The 19,354-nt window shown below is 53.8% G+C and overlaps 1 protein-coding gene across 3 annotated transcripts in view; it reads left to right on the forward strand.

Annotated features, from left to right (window-relative positions):
- RALGDS (ral guanine nucleotide dissociation stimulator) overlaps positions 1–19,354 on the forward strand; it is a 53,278-nt gene that overhangs the window by 2,855 nt on the left and 31,069 nt on the right. Inside the window, exon 1 of one of the 3 annotated variants that reach the window (XM_023544774.2) lies at positions 16,904–17,146. The exons of 1 other annotated variant lie outside the window; for it this stretch is intronic. In XM_023544774.2, coding sequence (XP_023400542.1) covers positions 17,009–17,146 — 138 coding nt within the window. In that variant the 5' untranslated portion in view covers positions 16,904–17,008. Of the gene's footprint in view, positions 1–16,903; positions 17,147–17,624; positions 18,312–19,354 lie in introns of those variants that run through there. One more of the 3 variants, XM_010587542.3, reaches the window with a different exon arrangement.

The following is a 19,354-nucleotide window of genomic DNA, read 5'->3' on the forward strand; positions in this document are numbered from 1 at the left end:
GGAGCCCTGGTAGCACAGTGGTTAAAGCGCTCAACTGCTGACTGAAAGGTTGGCAGTTCAAACCCACCAGCCGCTCTACGAAAGATGTGTCAGTCTGCTTCCATAAAGATTATAGACCTGGAAACTAAGGAGCAGTTCTGCTCCGACCTATAGGGCCTCTATGAGTGGGAATGGACTCAACAGCAACGGTTTTTTGTTTTTAGCTTCCGGAAATCCTGGGAAACCCTGAGAACCTTTTCTATCACTGCAGACGTTGGCCCAACCCTCAGTCTAGGCCATCTGGCAGAAGGTGCCCAAAAGTAACACAGGGCAGCCCTAGGGGAGGCCAACGCAGCTCAGGCCACCACTGTGATCCCACCTGGGCAGCCCCTCACCTCACTCCTAGTGGGCCCACCCCTAAGGCTGCTTAGAAGGCCTGGAGGCTCAGGCCCAGCTGTATCCCAGCAAGCTTCTCTGTGGCCCTGGGCAAATGGCTTTCCCTTTCTGAGCTTCAGTGGCTGAGAATATGGAAACACAGTAGTTGGTTGTCCCAGCTCATAGGTTTCAGGAGCACCTGGAAGCAAGCTGCTACCTTGGGGCTCTCCTCCTCACCTGCTGTCATCCTCCCCATTTCACTTCACCCCTAGCACTGCTGTCCCGTGATTTTTATGAATCTCTGAATCTGGAAAAGTTACAGAAGAGGTCATTCATTCATTTGTTTAGTTGGCACACATTTCCTGAGCCCCAGGCCATGCCAGGGGAGGCAATAAGTACTGTCCAGAAAGTTGTAAGGAGATGGGGCACAGTTCATTCGGGGACTAGCCAAAGGACGCACAGAGAGATTCTGGAAGGAGGTGTTCCTGAGGTCTGGCTTGATATGAGGACAGAACATGATGATGATGATGGGGATGATGGTGGGGGCAGCCCTATTGAGCTGCACTCCATCCTTACTACCCCAGGAGGTTGCCCTCATTGGATTCTTAGGGCACTTGGTTGGGGGCAGAAGTGGAGTTTGGTCCAGTAGTAATTCTCCTCCCAATGGCCAGGTTCCCAGGTGCCTATATGGAGTAAGGGGCAGTTGTTGGGGTCTGAGGATGTCTCAGGGAACTCACCTCCCGGCTAGAGGTTGTAGGGTGTGAGTGGAGTCTGGGGATGCCCAGTCAAGAACAGCCCTACTTCCCTTGCTTGTCACACTCTCTGGCGGCAGTACCAGCAGGTGGTGCTGTGACCTCCTGTGTGGACCTCCTGGGCGGGGCATGGAGCAGTGGTGGAGTAGACAAAGGTTTCACCTTCTAGTTGCCAGGAGACAATTCTCAACTGTAAACAGACTGGTAGTATAGTCATTTCAGGGGTGATATGAGTCGGAATCGACTCTACGGCACTGGGTTTGGTTCCTTTTGGTATACAGTGGGAAGAAAATAAAACAGGGTGGGGCCATGTGATGGTAACTCAGTAGGGACTTTTTTTTGAACATTTTATTGTGGTTTAGGTTAAAGTTTACAGAGCAAATTAGTTTCCCAATCAACAATTTATTCACAGTTTGTTTTATGACATTGGTTCCAAATCCTTGAGTGTGTCTGCACTCTTCCTTCTTCCTCCTGGGTTCCTCATGTCCATTTGCCCAGCTTTCCTGCTGCTACCTTCCTTCTGAACTTTGCTTTTGAGCAAACGCTGCCCTTTAGGCTTGTATAGTTGATTGTCCTGAGGTGTACTTTCCTCACTGGTGTTATTGTTCATTTTATAAGCCTGTCTGTTGTATGGCTATACTGTGATCTCTGGGAGTGATTTCAGCTCCAAGTTTGAAGAGTGTCTAAGGGCCGCTGTCTTGGGGGTTCCATGATGGCAACTTTGGCTTGGAAGCTGAGAGGCCCTCTGTAGGAGGTGACCTGAAAGAGGAAGAGGAGCATATCCTAAGTAGTGAGGTGACTCAGGGACAGCAGGAAGGCAGGGGAGATGGCAGTGGAGAGCAGGAAGGCAGGTGGTGCCAGAACCTCAAGGTCAGAAGTGCGTGTTGGAGTCTCCACTTGGAAGCCAAGAGGGCCCTTCACAGTGATTTCGGCTATGAAACTACTGGTTTCAGAACAGCTCTCCTATTACGACAGGGCAGCCTGTGTGTGCAGGTCTAGGAGGCACATGGGAGGCAGCATAGGGATGGGGGGCTGTCTGTCCAGAACATGACATGAGGGTCCCACCTGCAAAGGGACGTTGCCCAGAGAGGGTGATGATGCCTGAGTCTCACCATTGCTGCACTTGGTGGGGTTTGTCTTTGTTCTCCTCAACTCCCCTTTTGGTATACAAAGAGGAGGCAAAGGGCAATCTGGGGCTGAGGAGCAGGCCCCAGGTCCCTTGCCATGGAGTGGGCTTACGTGAGACATCAGTGAGATGGCCCATGGACAGAGGCCATTCTTACTGTTATCACCCAGGCTCTTCTGAATCCCAAGAGGCCCCTTCCCATGGAGCTGCTGGAACCACCGCCAAGGTGGTCCTTGACAGCCAGTTCATTGATTGGCTCACACAGCAGATATTTATCAAGGGCCTCTGAACCTAGCCCTGTGCTGAGTACCTTGGCCTGAAGGGAAAGCCGGAAGCAGGGGTGTGGGAGGGTCAGGTCTGATAGAGAAGGCACTGGGCTGGGAGCGGTGACCTGGTTTCAGTGGGAGGTCTGCCATCAGTGGGGTGGTTGGGGCAGGTCAGCATGGCCACTTCAGCCACGGGCCCCTTTTCTGCAGAGTCCTCCCAGGCTGCTCACAGGCCTTTGTCCCTCTGCTTGTGGGGGTGTCTCATGATGGCAACCATCTTCACTTACAGGTGGGAAAGCCAAGGGGAAGTGACCCCCACATCTCATTAGTGGCATGGCTGGTGGGAGCACATCCCTGTGTGCAGACAAGCCTGGGAGGGGCCAGTCTCAGGTGCTGGGACCGAATTCCTTCCAACTACAGTGGACTTCCAACAGGGAGGGCAGGGCTGGACTGGGCTGGGCTGGGAATCCCCAAGGTGGTGGTTAACGGTGTGGAGTGGAGACATAAATAGAGCTAATGAGCCCGTTTCGTCCTCTCCCTGCTCCAGTGAAGACCTTGGACTCTTGTTTCTGCACTTTCTCAGGGGTTCTTGGTTTTTGAGCCACAAAGATTCTTCTTGCCTCCCACAGCCTAAGGCGGGGAATGGAGGGGATGGAGCCCTTAGGGCCAGGACTGGGAGGCCTTAGGTGGGGGGCATGGAACCTCTATGCCCTCTCCCAGACAGGTCCCAGGACAGCCAAACCAGAGTGAGGGGTGGAGAGAAAGGGCGCAGGAAGCATTGCGGCATCCCCTAAAAAAATGACAAGCCCCAGAAGACGGAGAGTTCCCATGGCAACCAGAGCAGTTGCATGGCAACTGCAGGGTCCCCAAAATACTTGCCTGTAGGAAGGCTCTGGAGAGGGGGCTTTCCAAAGGTCTCTGTGTGGACCTTAGCTGCTGTGTTCATCCCATACTCCTCCTGGCTGATCCCTCCCTGCCCCTCTGCCAGGACCCAGCAGCCCCCACTGCCTGAATCCTACCTAAGGGAAACCCCAGTCTGCTCCTCCTCCCTTCCCCCTCCCATTGCCCCACCCTACATCTGGGCAGTCCCCTAGCAACAGAGGCCATTTCCTGGATATCCAAGTGACAGTTGTCAACAGAATGTCAGAGAATACAGGGTCAAAGGGCACAGTGGTTAGGCCTGGCACAGTCAAAAGAGTGGGAGGGACTGGGCAGGAAGCCTTGTGCTTCACACATTCTGCACCCTGCAGCCAGGAGCTGACTCTCTGGGTCTGGGGGCAGGATGGCAGGGCAGAGGTGTGGCTGGGCTGAGTGGAGCCCCTAGAATAGGGACTGCAGTTCTGGGTCAGCTGTGTGACCTTGGCAAGTCCCTTCTCGTTGGCCTCCCCGTGTTCCACTCTGCCTGTGTATTCACCATTCAGTGCATAAACATAACCTGTGAATTTTGTGACCTATTGGGGCCTTGGAGCAGGAGGATGAGGGGGTCAAGACCAGGTCAGCCTCTGCCCTCAGACCTCCACCTGCCTGCTTTAATTTCAGCAGTCAGACCCCAGGTGCTCAGGAGGAGGCAGATGGTGCCATGGTTATGGGCACTGGCTTTGGATATGTGGGTTTGAGTCAGCTCAGTGCTAATTACTGAGTGCCCTGCAGTAGGCACTAAACCGTCCCAGCTTCAGTGCTCCCGCACAGTGAGGAAAATACCCACCTCCAGGTCTATGTGAGGATAAGGAAATCAGGCCCTGTGGGCTCCCTTCCAAACCAAAAAACCAAACCCACCACCGTCAAGTCGATTCCGACTCATAGCAACCCTATAGGACAGAGTAGAGCTGCCCTATAGAGTTTCCAAGGACTGCCTGGCGAATTTAAACTGCCGACCTTTTGGCTAGCAGCCATAGCACTTAACCACTACACCACCAGGGTTTCTCTGGGCTCCCTTAGAGTCTGCTTTAGTAGGGGGTTTCCACCCTGCAGGAAGCAACAAGGGGAGGGAGCCCCTTGACCACAGAAGGTGATATAGTAGAATGGGAGTGAGAGGACAGGTAGTGGAGCGGGCTGCCTCATTAGGGAGAGAGCAATTGGGAGTATGTAGCAAGGTGGATATAAGTTTTTGTGTGAAAGACTGACTTGATTTGTAAACTTTCACTTAAAGCACAATAAAAATTTTAAAAAAAGAGAACAGATGGGATCCAGATTGTCAGGTGGCTTTGGACCAGGGGAAGGGTATGAGGCCCTCAGAAATTCACTCTGCTCAGGGCAGTGAGGGGTGGAACTATTGGTGACTGCCTCCCTGACAAGGGGTTTTTGGGTGCTGTTATGGATTGAATTGTGTTCCCCCCAAATATGTGTTGTAATTCCTAATTTCTATGCCTGTGATCATAATCCCATTTGGGAATTATTTGCTATGCTAATGAGGCAGGATTAGTGTAGGGTGTGTCTTGAATCAATCTCTTTTGAGATATAAAAGAGATTAAACAATCAAGTGAGCAAAGCATTGATGGGGTAAGATAGATGCCAAGACACACGGAGATCTCCAAGAAACCAGAAAGCAGAAGCTGAAGAGACACGGACCTTTGTCTAGAACCAACAGAGAGAGAAAGCCTTCCCCTAGAGCTGGCACTTTGAATTCGTACTTCTAGAATCCTAAACCATGAGAAAATAAAAAGCTTCTGTTTGTTAAAATCATGCACTTGTAGTGTGTCTGTTATAGCAGCACTTGATAGCTAAGACAGAATTTGGTACCAGAAGAGTGGGGTGCTACCCTAACAGATACCTAAAATATGGAAGCGGTTTTGGAATTGGGTAATGGGTAGAGGTTGGAATAACTTTAAGGTGCCTAATAGTAAAAGCCTAGATTGTCTTCAGGAGACTGTTGGTAGAATTATGGACGTCAAAGACAATTCTGGTGAGGGTTCAGAAAGTGAGGAGACCTGAGAATACATGTGGTACTTACCGGCAACAGAATGTGGCTGGAAATATGGATGTTAAATGTGCTTGTGGTGACCCTTTAAAAGAAAGTGACGAACATGTGGTTGGAGGAAGGTTGATGATTTTCATGCGGTGGTAAAGAGCTTGTCTGAATTATGTTCAAATGTTTGGTGGAAGGTAGAACTTATAAATGATGAACTTGGATACCTGGCTGATGAGATTTCTAAGCGAGGTCTTAAAGGGGCTGTGTGGTTTCTCCTTGCCTCTTTTAATAAAATGCGAGAGGAAAGAGAAGGACTTAAAAATGAAGGGTGCAAAATGAAAACAGAACTTAAAGATTTGGAAAATTCTGTTGTACAAACTAAGGACACGTGTCCTAGAATGTTCATCAAGGACGTGGCTACATAATCTTTTGTTAAAGAAGTTAAGCCTGTGACTGATGGATCTAACCAGCTACCGCAGCAGAAAACCCACCAGCTTAGACTAAAGGGGACAGAGAAAGAATGAAAGGAAAGAATACCGCCTGCCTCTTAGAATTCTACAGGCAGGAAACAGGCCAAAGGAGCTACATCTGTTGTCCTCCAAGAAAAGAAAAGGATCACCCTGGAGCAACTCGGAGATCAGCGGAACTATTGGAAGGAGCACAGGAAAGCAGAGCCTTCTCCATTTCAAGAGTGGGGCCAGTCTCCTGGATTTCAAAGGGTGGGGCCTCAGCCTCTTAGGTTTCAAAGAGTGGAATCCTTGCCAACTCAGTCCTGGAGCATGGGGCTGCCATTAAGATGTACCAGGAGGATGGGGCCACTGTCTAAGGATGATGGGCCAGGGTGCCATGCCCAAGGGGCAGAAGAATGGGGCCTGCCAGGGCCAAGAGGATATGGCGGCACTCAGATAGTCTAGGAGAATGGGGCTGCCTAAAGCCAAGGGGGCAGAGTTGCCATCCCAGAGGGCCTGGAAGGTAGAGCTGAAGCCCGGGCACGAGGGGCTTCCATCCAGCATCCAGAGGGCATGACCAGCACCCAGAGTCTGGAGGGCAGAGCCATTGCCTAGATGCTTTCAAAGAAGAAAGGATTATTTTCAAGTCTGGAGAGCTAATGTAAATTGTTCTGCTGGGTTTTGGACTTGTTTGGTGTGTATTATCCCTTTCCCTCCAATTTCCCCCATTTGTAATGGAAATGTCTACCTTAAGCCTGTTCCACCATTGTACTTTGGAAACAGATAACTTGTAGTCTAGATTTCATAGGGTCACAGATGAAGAGGAATTTTGCCCCGGAATGGAATACACATGAAGTCTCACCCATGTTTGATTTAGATGATTCAGAAGATGAAATTTTGGATCAGAAGTTGATTTAAGACTTTTGGGATGGTGTGATGGGGTAAATGTGTTTTGCATGTGGGAAGAACATGAATTTTAGGGTCCAAAGGGTGGACTGTTATGGACTGAATTGTGTCCCCCCAAATATGTGTTGTAATTCCTAACCTCTACCAAAAAAAATTTTTGGTGGCTTTTATGCCTTTGGTTATAATCCCATTTGGGCATGGGTTGTCTTTTGTATGTTAGTGAGGCAAGGTTAGTGTAGGGTGTGTCTTGAGTCATTTTCTTTTAAAATATAAGAGATTAAACGATCAAGTGAGAGAAGCAGAGATGGCGTAAGATAGATGCCAAGACAGGGGAGATCTCCAAGGAAGCAGGAAGCAGAAGCTCAAAAAGACAAGGACCTTCCTCCAGAGCCAGAGTCCACAGAGAAAACCTTCTCCTAGAGCTGCTGCCCTGAATTTGAGCTTCTAGTCTTCTAAACTGTGAGAAAATAAATTTCTGTTTGTTAAAGCCATCCACTTGCGGTATTTCTGCTGTAGCTGCACTAGATGACTAAGACAGATGCCCTCAGGGAGCCAGGATTCTAGTCTGACCTGGAACCTTCACTCACTGTGTGACCTTGGGCCCTATCCTCACCCCCTTTGAGCCTCAGTTGCCCCATCTGTCAAATGGAGGTGGGGCGGGGAAAAGTGCCCACCTCTGGAGGAGGGGGAGGCTCCCATGGCCCTGTACTAAACACGTTGTGAGTGCTCTCTCCTTGTGTTAGCAGCTATGTTCGATTTGTGGGGGGTGAGGGCAGCAGCCTTGACTCTGCCAAACCGCCAGCCATTCAGGCGTGGCGGGAGGAGGGGGCGGGGCAGAGGCTGCGCAGACAATGGCCTTCAGCTGGAGTTTCCCTGGAGCACCCAGAGCAGGGCTCCAGGCGCAGCTGGGGCCAGATGGAGTTGTGGAGCTCAAAGAGAGCCTGTCCTGCCAGCCCTGACTGGTGCAGCCTATGACAGTGTTCATGCTGGGCATCCCACTGATCGTGCAGGTGGACCAGGTGAGAGCGTGAGGCCCTGGCTGGGTCGCTGCAGCCCCAGCTCCCTAGGCCTGGGAGGAGGGGGCAGGAGGCCACACAGCAGGGGGAAGGAACAGAGATGGGAGCTCAGTGCCCCCTGCTCTACTGGTGGCTTTGGCCTGTTCTCCCTGTCTGGTGGGTGCATAATTAATAGAATTGAGGCTGCCCCAATCCTCCCAGATAGGATTAGAGGGGGTGAGATCCACCTTTTGGCAAGAAGGCACGCTGGGTTCTCCCCTCTCTGAATTGGGATCCAGAAGTGGTTCCCCTGGGGAGGGCTCAGGGCCTCTTTTCTTGACTCCACCTGAGATTCCAGGTGTGTCCACCTGACCTGTGTGTACCAGGCACGGGTGGGAGGTGGGCCTGTCCAGTTGAGATGAAAGGACCCTGGGCCAGTGAGTGGCCCTGAGTCCTAGAACTTCCTCCTCCCACCTCCATCCTTACTGGGAATTCATCCTGGAAAAATGGGGGGTGGGTTGGGTGGGCGTCAGGCCCTTCACTTGTTACTACCCGGCACAAAAATGCGAAGGTGAGAATATGTGGGAGGGGCAACCCTTGGGGCCACCACCACCTGGGAAAATCTGTTCCTTTGGAATTCTTGCTCCCACCCCACCCCACCTGGCTGGGGTATGGCCGGAGAGAGAGGGGCAAGCCCAGCCCCCATAATCTCCCCAGGGTGCCTGAGCCCTGGCTGGGAGGGGCTTCTGGCCAGAACCAGGAGGTGGTGACAGTGACATAGGGGAGGTTGGGTGTCTAGAGGCCAAGCGGGAGAAAGCAACCTGGTGCCTGGGTAGGAACCCTAGATCGTGGGACCCAGACAGGTAGGTTACTTGACTCCTCCAGCCACAGTTGCCTCATCTGTGGACTCATTGGGGGTAAAGGTATGTGACGTGTTCTGAAACACCTGGCATAGTACTCGGCACACACATATTCAGCAGATGCTGGGAAAGATCTGTTCCCACCAGGGAAGGCAGACAGTCATTATGGCCACCGGTTGTGAAGATGGTGGTGGTGACTGTCCTTGGGGAACTGGGTACAAGGCCGGGGGGTCCTGTCTTATGGGCCCTGGGTTGCTCCACAGTTTCTCCAGGTGAGGAAACTGGGGCTCAGGAAAGTGTAGTCGATTGCCTGGGTCACATGGTGAGCCCCAGTAGGATCTCCTTCCTCCTTGAGACCAAGGTTCCGGCCCCTCCTCCCTCCAGACCAGATGCCCTGGCCAGGAAGTCACCTGGAGTTGCCCCTTTGATTCTTCAGTTGCTCCGAGTTAAAGTTCAGAGTGAGCCTGGGGCCCTGGGTGGCCAGGGAGTGGGGAGTGGGCTTGGTGGCAGGGAGAGTGGCAGGCAAGCAGTGCCCAATGCTGACAGGCTGTTGGCAGCACTGCCATCTGCCCCCCTTCCCAGTCTCAGCAAACACTTGAAAAGCTGCAGGATTTCGAGAGGAGTTTCCCTTCCCAGCCGCTTGGGGCCAGGAAATCCCTGAGCAGAGCGTGTGCCTCCTCCTCTCAACAGCCTGCCAGGAGCAGGCACGAGGCAGGCACAGGGCAGGCGCCCGGTGGGCATGCGGGCCATGAGGAAGCATGCTCCTGGATCCGAGCCATAGGGTGGCCTGGAGCCTCAGGCAGACTGGTGGGTGGGAGGTGCACTTGGGGCTTCTGGGCCTGCAGGGGTGAAGCTGTGTCTCTGCTGGTACATGAACACGAGGTCCTGTGTGCACCAGCATGTGTGACTGTGTGTGCACCTGTCAGGGGCCTCTCCCTACCTGTGGGTGACCTTGTGCACATTTGAGCGAATACATGAACATGTGGACATCGTGTGGCTGCCAGTGTACATGTGCATGACTGTGGCCCAGCCAACCCAGTGAAAGGGCGTGTGGGGCTACATGTGGAGACCTGCGACCTGCCTGGAGGAGGGCAAGCATGTGTGTGAGGAGGTGTGCCCCGTGTGTGCCTGTATGTGTATGCATATGTGTGTGTATGCATCTTACTTTTCTCAAAGCACCAGGCCCAAGCCTTGGCCTGAGGAGACCTGAGAGTTTGTGGCCCAGCCCCTCTACCTCTGAGTGTTAGTTTTCTCATCTGTTAAATGGGTTGATAACCATACCCTCCTCATAGGTTGTGGTGGTTGTAAAGGGCTTAGTACAATGTCTGGCACATATAGTCACTCTTGCCCTGGAAGTGGCATGGAGACCTATATTTGTTCTTAGAAGGCCCCAATCAGGTTGCTGTCCCCTTTTCAGGCATCCCGCATATGAGCAGGTACAGGCAGAGAGGAGAGACCCTTGAGGTTTTGCTTCTGTATACAGGAGAAACTAAGGAAGGAGCAAAGTCCAAGGGGTTGGCAGAGGGACAGTGAGTGGCAGGAAGGTAAGACAAAGGCAATGTCTCTGAAACCATCACTCAGCCCCAGGGCTCTGGAAACCCAAGGCATTGCCTCCCCCACTTGCCAGAGAAGGACTGTGGGAAAGAGGGCAGCAGGCACCAACCCCACCACCTCCTGGCAGCCAGCTGGAGCCCCAGGCCCTTTCAAGAGGCCAAGGCAGCTCAGGAAATCCCTCTCTAAAAGGGCAGCCCTGCTTCCCAGGCCCCCGGCCCCCTCAGGCAGACAGCAGGCGGGCGGCGGCACCAGGGACACAGTGTTCCTGGCACGACGGGCAGCCTCCAGCGCCACAAGGGCCCGTTTGTCCTGACTCCCCTAGTCCCAGAGTCCTGGGTACCCAGAGCCTGCTGGGCACAGGGGCCTGACTGTGGGCTTAGCCCCTCTCCCTCATCCTCACCAGGCCCTGGCCTGTGCTGTGAGGAAGGGCTTCTTAGCCCAAATCAGACCACTCTGGAGCCACAGCAGCCTCTACTTACCTTATGAGCAGATGCCCATTCCCAAAGAATTTTTATTGGTCCAGGAATTTAGGAAGGGAAAACACCCCAGGTTGAACCAGAGCTGAACTGACACTTCCCTCCTACCCCTCCTCCCCCCATCAGTGAAGGCTTCTGCTTTTAAGAAAAAAGGGCTCCTGCTTCCCAGAAAGCCTGGCTCCCTCCTGACTTCTTCCTGCCTGGGCTCACTTCCCAGCTTGGTTCCCAGCCATGCTCCTTGGAAAGCACTTTAATGGGAGGCAGGTTGGCAGAGATGGCCTTGCCATCCCTTGGGCTCCTCACTGGTCTCCCTTCCTCCTCTGAGAAGCTTTCTTGGTGACCTTCCCCAAGGAACTCTTTGGCCCTGAACTCCCTGAATATCTTAGAGTCCAGGAACTTTGAAGCTGGAGGAATCATCTGGAGTTCGTTTGTTCATTCCAGTGTTTATTGAGTGCCCACTGTGTGCCAGGTACTGTACTAGGCATCAGTACATGAGGGAATAGAGTCCCTGCTCTCATGGAGCTTACGTTCAAACTCCCTGCCCCTCCAATTTTAAAAAGGGGGAGGGGATGCTCAGCCTAGAACGCCAGTGCTCTTTTCCCTGAACCACAGTGTCATTCGTGTGATGCTGTGTGTGTACATGTGTATGCACGTATGTGTGCATGTGTGTGCCCTTGTGTGCATGTAAGTGTATGTTCAACCACCTCCCCAGTAGCAGCTATGAGAATGTACTACATGCCGGGCATTGTTCTGGGCACTTGGGTGTGGAGGGATGAACAGGACAATATGGCCGCTGCCCTTAGAGAGTTTCAAACCTAACTGGATTGTGGGGTAGGGGGACATGAAACCATCCCACAGTAGACGGTAGACCACTGGTTTTATTAATGTTCCTCATTTGAGCTTTTACCTACATGTCACTGTCTCAACTTTCCCATCCTATTTCACACTGCAGCGCACCCACCTCTCACATGCCCAGTCCTTCTACCCTACTCCGTTATTTTCTTCCACCGCATTCTCACCTTCAAATGTGTCTTATATACCCCGGGACCAGAAGGTGATTTTTCTCTGTTTTGTTCCCTGGTGTATCGCCAGCACTTGGACAGTGCCTGATACACAACAGGTGCTCAATAAGTTCGCACGGGCTGCGTATGTGAGTGCCGTATTTGTGTCTTTCTCTGGTCTGTGAACAGTGCAGGCTGCAACCTTTGTTACTGACCTTGGCAACATAAGTAGAGAAATTGAAATTGCTTAGAAATTTTTATGGCGATTTGACATGGCTGCAATATTTTTTTTTTCTTTTTACCTTTGTAAATATATATATAACACAACATTTTCCAATTCAGCATTTTTGCAGCGACATTTTGATGCATTTTACAAAAGTCTCCGTCTGCTCTGAATTGGGAACCAAAAACAAGAACCACTGGTTCTTCACTACAGAGAGCGTCTAAGGCTACTTTGGGGTCATATTTTTTAAACTTGCAGCGTATGCCAGGCCCTGTCATAAGTGCTTCCCACTCAGGATGGATGACCTTTTTGAGACACCCCTGTTTATAGGCCAGAAAACTGAGGCTCAGAGAGGGACAGTAACTTGTACAATTTCACCCAGCCATTATTAGGTGGCAGGCTGTGGGTCTGAATCCAGACTCTGTCTTTTCAAAGCCCCAGTTTGTAGCTGCTGCTCCAATCCTTGCAGTTGGACATTGGGTTCCTTGCAGAGCTGGACATGGGAGGCAGGCCCAGGCTGGGGAAGGAGGAGCTGTCCTCTCTGTTACGGAAGGAGGGAGCTGCCTGGTGCCCTTGGGGCATAAAGCTTGCAAAAGCAGTTGGGGCAGGGCCCTGGTTCTCAGCTCTTCAGCTTCTCGGCTACAAGCATGACTCACTGGGCTGGTAAAAGGAGCTGCAGGGGAGCCCTGTGGTGGGTGAATCAGTGACAGAGAACCTGACCGCTGAGTTACTGTTCTGAGGTGGAGCTTGGTAGTAACTTGTCAGTAACCCAGCAGTGCCAAATAAAAACAGGTGCCAAATAAGCACAGCCCTTCTTTGCCTTTCTCCCCACCCCCCAGCTCCCTGGGGCTGCCCACCCTCCCCATCCCTCAGCAGGTGCTTCCTGTGGCTCCGCCATTCCCAGGGGTTCCTGGGTCTCCCAGCCTGGAGTAGGGGAACGGGCCTCCCCAGTGGGGAGCAGCTGGGAGCACTGGCCTCAGAGTTGAGTGGGGTTAGAAGCTCCGCTCTGCTGTGTGACTTGATCAAGCCTGGTGCTGTCTCCCCTAGCTCCCTGCAAACTTCCCTCATTCATCATGAAGATCAAACGATATCCACACGGTTACAACAGGGAATGGTAGAAATGTCAGTGTATAATTAACTCTGGCATAAGCACTGGGTTGGGATGGTGGCGGGGCGGGGTGGGGGGGAAGTAGAAGAACAACTGGGGATAATCGAAGTCATAGTCCCCAGCCTGCGCCTCCTACAGGGGACAGACTACCCACTCCAGTGACAAGGACCCCTAGCACCAAGCCTGCCTGTGTTGCTGGGAGCAAATTTACCTATGGTCTTTACCCCCAGGGCAGGATGGAAAAAGCAAGCTGCCCTAAAGGTCGAACAGGCCTGGGTGAGCACCTGACCTCAGAAATGACCACTGTGTGACTTGGGGTCAGGCATTTGCCCTCTATGGGCCTCAATTTTTTCAGTGTTACAACAGAGATAACTACCATGGCTTCATTTGCCTTGCAGTTGCTGTGTGGATGGGTGCTTTGTCCATGCTATGCATCTCTAAGGGCTGGGCTGGGCTGGGCTCTGTTGTGTGGGTGGGGGTTGGTCCTGTCCCCAAGGCGTCTAATTGTGGGCAAGTGCTGGCCTGTGGGCTGTGGAGTGGCTGTGTTTGCCAAGCCCTGGTCCCTGGTAGACTTGCGGTCAGAGTGGAGGAGGGAGGGGCTGCCAGATGGAGATGCCCCCAGATCTACGCCTTTATTCCAGCTGTGTGGGCCAAGGAGCAGGATGCCTAGCTCGGGGCTGGCTGTCTTGTGCGCAGTTGTGTTACCATCCCTGGTGCAGAGCTGGTGCACAGAAGGCTGGCAGTGACTCCGTGTTGAGTTACTTAATGGTGGGCCTCAGGTTCCCAGAAACAGGGGGAGGAGACCTGAGCTGCTCCCCCCCCCCCCCCCCCGCCCCGCGGGGACCCCCGTGTCAGGTCAGGAGGCTGCGGGAAAGAGGAGCAAAAGCAGGGGCTGCGGCCTTTCCTATCTGCTTCCTGGACAGGATGTCGTGCTAAGTAAACAGTTTTGAAACCGAGTCACCACTCTGGCTCTGAGTCACAGCTCCTAGCGACAGCCACAAGGTGTTTATAAACAATGTGCCTAGTACCCAGACAAGGCCTCCCCGCCAGGGACGGGGAGCCTAGAAGGAGTGAGAAGCCCCCTGCTTCCCATGCACAGCCAGGGCTCCAGATGTAAGATGCAGCAGGCCCCCACGGTCCCTCTCTGCCCCCCAAAGGACTGGAGAGCGTGGGTGCACGTATATGCACACATCTGTGTCTGTGAGCAGAGTTCTGCTACACCTGAGCTTGTGTGGCTGGCCAGGTGCCTTATTCCTGAGCCACCTGGTGTGCTAGGCAGAGCATCCTGGGACCACTGGCGTCAGTTTTGAGTCACGTGACCTCAGTTTTCTGGTAGAAGCGTGGAGTCGGCTGTTGTGAGCGCTCACAGAGCTCCACGCACAGTTGGTGCACAAGAAATGTTTGTGTTCGGTCCAGTCCTGAGTAGACCCAGCTCCGGAAAGTGGCCGAACTGCTCAAGCACGCAGCCACGGGCCCCAGGGCGGATGCTCCCAGCCCCCAAAGCCCTGGCTCTTTGTGGCCGGTCCACGTTCCAGGCGGTGACAGTGATGCCGTGCATCATGTGGCGACACCCAGCCGGCAGGAACAAAGGCACTTCTGCTCTCCCCGACGCTGGGGGGCGGGGAGGGCCGTGGACCACGTGGGTGGGAGGGGCGTGCGCTTCTCTCCTCCCGCCAGCCCCGCCTCCCTGAGGGTTCCGCCTTTCTGGGCTGCAGCTGGTGGTTCTCCTACCTCCCTACCTCTGGGCTGTGACTCAGGCCCTCGGCCTTCCCTTGAAGCTCCCTGACAGCAGCCTGGGGCAGCCCTGGTTGGCTGGGAGGGGCTCAGAAGGAGTAGACCTGGGATTGGGCCCCGAGGGTAGACTGACCTGTGCCTGGAGGTGCCAAGGATCTTAACCTGCTGAGCCCAGCTGGAGGCTGGGGTTGGGGAAGGCAGTTTTGCAATTATGAACTCTGGAGGGAGAGGTGGGCCCTTGCACAGGGCCTGCTATCCAGGAGGCACTCAGTAAATGTTCACTGAATCAGACTTTTAACATACACCCCTCCCCCCACAGGGCAGCCCACTCCCTCTTGGTGCCCTCGCCCTCCTCTACTCCTCACAGTTAAGCACTCCCTCCTAGGAATTTTTAAGCTGTCTCCCCCACCCCAGACCCCACCCCTCCACGTGTCCAGGCTGTAGGGAAGGCTTCCTATCCATTGCCCAATGGCCCATTTCTGCCACAGCTACAGCAGGCTGGACCGGGACCTGCTGTCCCACCTTGCAGAGCAGGAAACCAAGGCTCAGGGAAGGCCCTTCCCTCCTCCTCCAGTTCATCTAATGCCCCCAAAGGCTCAAAAGAGGTCACTGTCAAAGGTGCAGGACAGCCAAACTGAACTGCATCACAGCAGTGGCTGTGGTCACATGGCCAGGCAGTTGGCCATGCAGAGGTGAGAGGCTGAGGCCCAGCCACCCCAGATTATAGGCTGAGGTTGTGACCAGCCCAGCTATCACTGGGCTGTCTCCCTCCCTGGAGCTCTACTGACTCCTGCCGCCTGCCTCAGTCAGATCCTGCCTGAGTGTCTACACAGGGCTGCTCTCCACATGAGACTGAGTGCCCAGAGGGTAGGGGCCGAGCTGGTGGGCTTTACAAAGTGCTGTACCCATCCTGGAAACCCTGGTGGCGTAGTGGTTAAGTGCTATGGCTGCAAACCAAAGGGTTGGCAGTTTGAGTCCGCCAGGCGCTCCTTGGAAACTCTATGGGGCAATTCTACTCTTTCCTATAGGGTTGCTGTCAGTCGGAATCAACTCGACGGCACTGGGTTTGGTTTTTTTTTTTTGGTGCCCATCCCAGTGTTGGGCCCAATTTGGGGGAAGGAGTGGCCTATCCGCTAGGGTGTGTCTGCCGGACCTCTCTACTCTCATGGGGACAATCCTGGAATGTGGTTGCAAGACCACACTGAGTACCACTGGGCAGACCCCAGACTGCCATCTTGGAGCTTGCTCTTGGGTGTGGAGTCAGGCCACAATACTCCCAATGTTTATCACTGTGCCAGCATTTATTGAGCATTTATTAGAGGGCAGGTACTGGGACAGGCACGTCACCCCATCACGCCTCTATCCTCAAGCAACCGACTGGGATAATCAGAGTTCAAGTCTGCTCTGTGTGGTCCCTAAGCCAGGCCCGCGCTGAGTTCTCGTTGAATCCTCCAGCCTCTTGTGCCTTTTAGAGGAGGAAACAGAGGCCAGAGACACTATGTCACTGGCCCAGAGTCCCCAAGTTAATGAAGAAGTCAGGATTTGAACCCTGGACTGGCTGGTCTGCTCTGCTGTTTCTCAGAGGTCAGGGCGGAGTATCAGTGTGTGGCAGGAGGCAGAGATGAGGCCTGACTCCCAGAGGACAGGGCCTCAGAGCCCGGCATGGAGCAGGAAATACGCTGAATGAAAAAGAAGGGGAGCAGGATGGCTGGCAGGAGGGACATCAGGGATGGTGGCTGTGCAGCTGGGGGTCCCTGGGTTGACACCATGGGTATTCCCGATGCCTCGCCCATGTTGGATTGGTGCCCTGTTGGCAGATAGCAGGCACCCACACTCTCTTAGAGAACCCCCACCCCAGGGATTTCCTAACTCATATTCCTGGCATCCTTTCTTCCATGAAAGACACTGGGTGAAAGCTCAAGGTGGAAAGCTCTGGGTGAAGCTAGGGGGTGGGGAGTGGCAGTGGAGGTTGGGGGAGCAGGGGACTGAGGGGACAAAGCTTTGGATTTGAGTTTCAAAACCTAGCTGCCTCCCCCACCCCACCCGTGGTACAGCAGATCAGGAAACCGAGGCCCAGAGAGAGGAGGAACTTGCAAGTCCCACAGGGAGGCAGTGCTAAGCAGGGACAGGAATCAGGTCTCAGCTCAGCTGGGTCCCCTGTGCCCCACAAAGCCACCGGAAGAGGATGTGAAACGCTCCAAAAGGCAAGGCAAGGGCAGCAACAAAACGCCAGTGGAACTCTGGGTCAGGGCGAGATGCTGGGCCCTGGCGACCCCTGCCAGGGCCCGGGGGCCTGATGTGCCTATGGGGCAGCTCCGAAGCCCCTGCCCATCCGCCTCTCCTTCCTGCCTACTCCGAGGTCCTGCACGCCCAGTCCGCTGCTTTCTGCCCGAAGCTAGGGTCAGGATGGCCACCTGAGCACTATCCCAGGAGGGTAAGGAAGCAACCCAGCCTCTTGGCTTTGACTTCACTCTGGGATCTCTAGGCTTTGGACTCTGGGCTCTGAACTCTGACAGAAGAGTCTGTGGGCCTTGCAGAGCTGCTGGATAGACCTGGGCAAGTCCCTACTCTCTCTGGGCCTCAGTTTTTACATTTGTAAAATGGGTGTGTTGAACTTGGCCGATGGCTTCCAACGTCTGGGTTGCAGCAAAATGAGATGAGGACAAGGAAGTGAGTTTTTCTTAAACCTATATTTATTCATTGAACAATTCTTTTTTTTTCTGATGGTACGCTCTTCCTACTTACTTTTGGTGTCTTTTCTGAAATGATCATAATGTTAGTGGTAATTTTTTTTTTTTTTAATTTGTTGAAATAACAAGTCGGCAACCCTGGGTCTGTCCCCCCAGTTTGAAATGAAATCCCGTGTCTGGGTGCCAAGCGCTAGAGGAGCTCTGAGGTCCTCTTGCCTGTGTTTCTGGAGCTTTGTTGGGCAGGGAAGGCTTCTGGAATGTGGTGGTGGCTTGGAGTAAGCAGGGTCTCTTGCTCTTCTCCCACCCCACTGGACTGGGCCCACACCACCAAGGGACTCTGGGGCTGAGCCTATTGGACCTCAGTCGGTGTTTTGTGTGGCACTGTGTTGAGTATCCAGACCCCCAGGCTGAATGAGGTGGGGTAGAGAATGGAGTCTTGGGGTATTGGAGGAGAAACCAGGCCCATCCCAAGAGGAGCAGACCTGACCTAGAGTCACGGGCCCCACTCGAGACAGAGACCTGTCTACTGTCTTTGGCTAGCCCAAGGCCTAGTATGAGCGGGAATTCCTGGCCCTGCCCATCATAGGAGCAGGTATGACAGCCATGCGGGTGACACCAGGTCTAGGCACTTGGGCAATCGACTCAACCAGGGTGGATGGGCAGGCTGGCGGACAGGCAGACTGGCAGAAGGCCTCCCAAGGACCCTAGCCCTCCGCCCGCTCCCACCCCACCATGGCCCGGGAAGCAGACCCAGCCGGCGTCAGGTCTGCTGTGGCCAGGGGGAGGAAGGGTTGGGTGTTCTTTGCCTGTGTCTCGGTGGTAACTGCCAGGCGACGGGCCATTGCCCGCCGCACCACTGTCCGGAGCCTGGCACCTTTGCCAGCACCTTTGCCAGCCTCAGCAACAGAGGTGAGTTTCCAGAGCAACACTGCCTTTCCTAGGAGAGGCTGGGTGGGTCACAGCCAGGGCCCAAGGCTCAGGAGTTGGTTTCCTGCCAACTTCCCTCACCTCCTTCCCTGACAGAACTTGTTGAAGGAGTTTGCTGGCAGCCGCCCGGGCAGCTTCATCTCCCATTCTGGTGTGAGAGAGGAAGTGAGGGTCGCTATGCCGATGGAGTGAGGGTGCCCACTCCGCTGGCCTCTCTATCTGCCCCCAGCCCAGGCCAGTTGGTGGGGTATTGCTGTGGGCTGCCATAGGGGCTCCTGTCTGTGTGGTGCTTCTCCTATTACAGAGCGCTCCTGTGTGTTGTTTTATCATTCTCTTTCTTTTTTTTTTCTTTGAGAACTCTGAGAGCCAGGTGGCATTAATATTATTGTCCCCATCTTAAAAAAAAAAAATTTTTTTTTTTTAAGATTTACTGGTGAACAAACAAGTTAGGAAAGGGCAGAGCAGGGACTTGAACCCAAATCTAGCCTCCAAATCTTACGAAATGGTTTTCTAGAACTACAGAAAAGCACAGCCTGCTCAGGGCTGGGTCCTCCCAGACCCCACACTGCTGTGATGGTTTTCAGTGGGTACTTTCCTGAATGCTTAAGAGGAGCTCGGCTGAGCACCCAGCAGGGGAGGGGAGACAGGGGAGAGCCAGGAGTCCCTGGGCTGTGGGCCCCCAGGGTGTGATAGGAGCTTTCACATAGGGCTGATATCTCCGCCGAGCACAGATGTGGGACTTTGCTGGCTGCCTCCCAATCAGGGCCTCAGGGCTTGGGGGCAGGCTTGGGGCTGAGCCTGTGGGACCCGCCGGGACACCCGTCCCTTCCTTTCCATGGACAGAGGGGCCATGTGTGCTCAGCGCGCCCGCCTCAACCCCACACCACGGCCAGCCCAGCCTTGGTGAGGGACAGGAACCCTCTGTCTCCATCTCTTTCAACTCTTTCCCTTCCTCACCATTTCTATCTCCGTTACTGTCCATGTTTCAGTCTCAGTTTCAGAGTCTCAGTCTCCATTTCAGTCTG

Source organism: Loxodonta africana, chromosome 9, assembly GCF_030014295.1.
Source record: "Loxodonta africana isolate mLoxAfr1 chromosome 9, mLoxAfr1.hap2, whole genome shotgun sequence".
Lineage (NCBI taxonomy): Eukaryota > Metazoa > Chordata > Mammalia > Proboscidea > Elephantidae > Loxodonta > Loxodonta africana.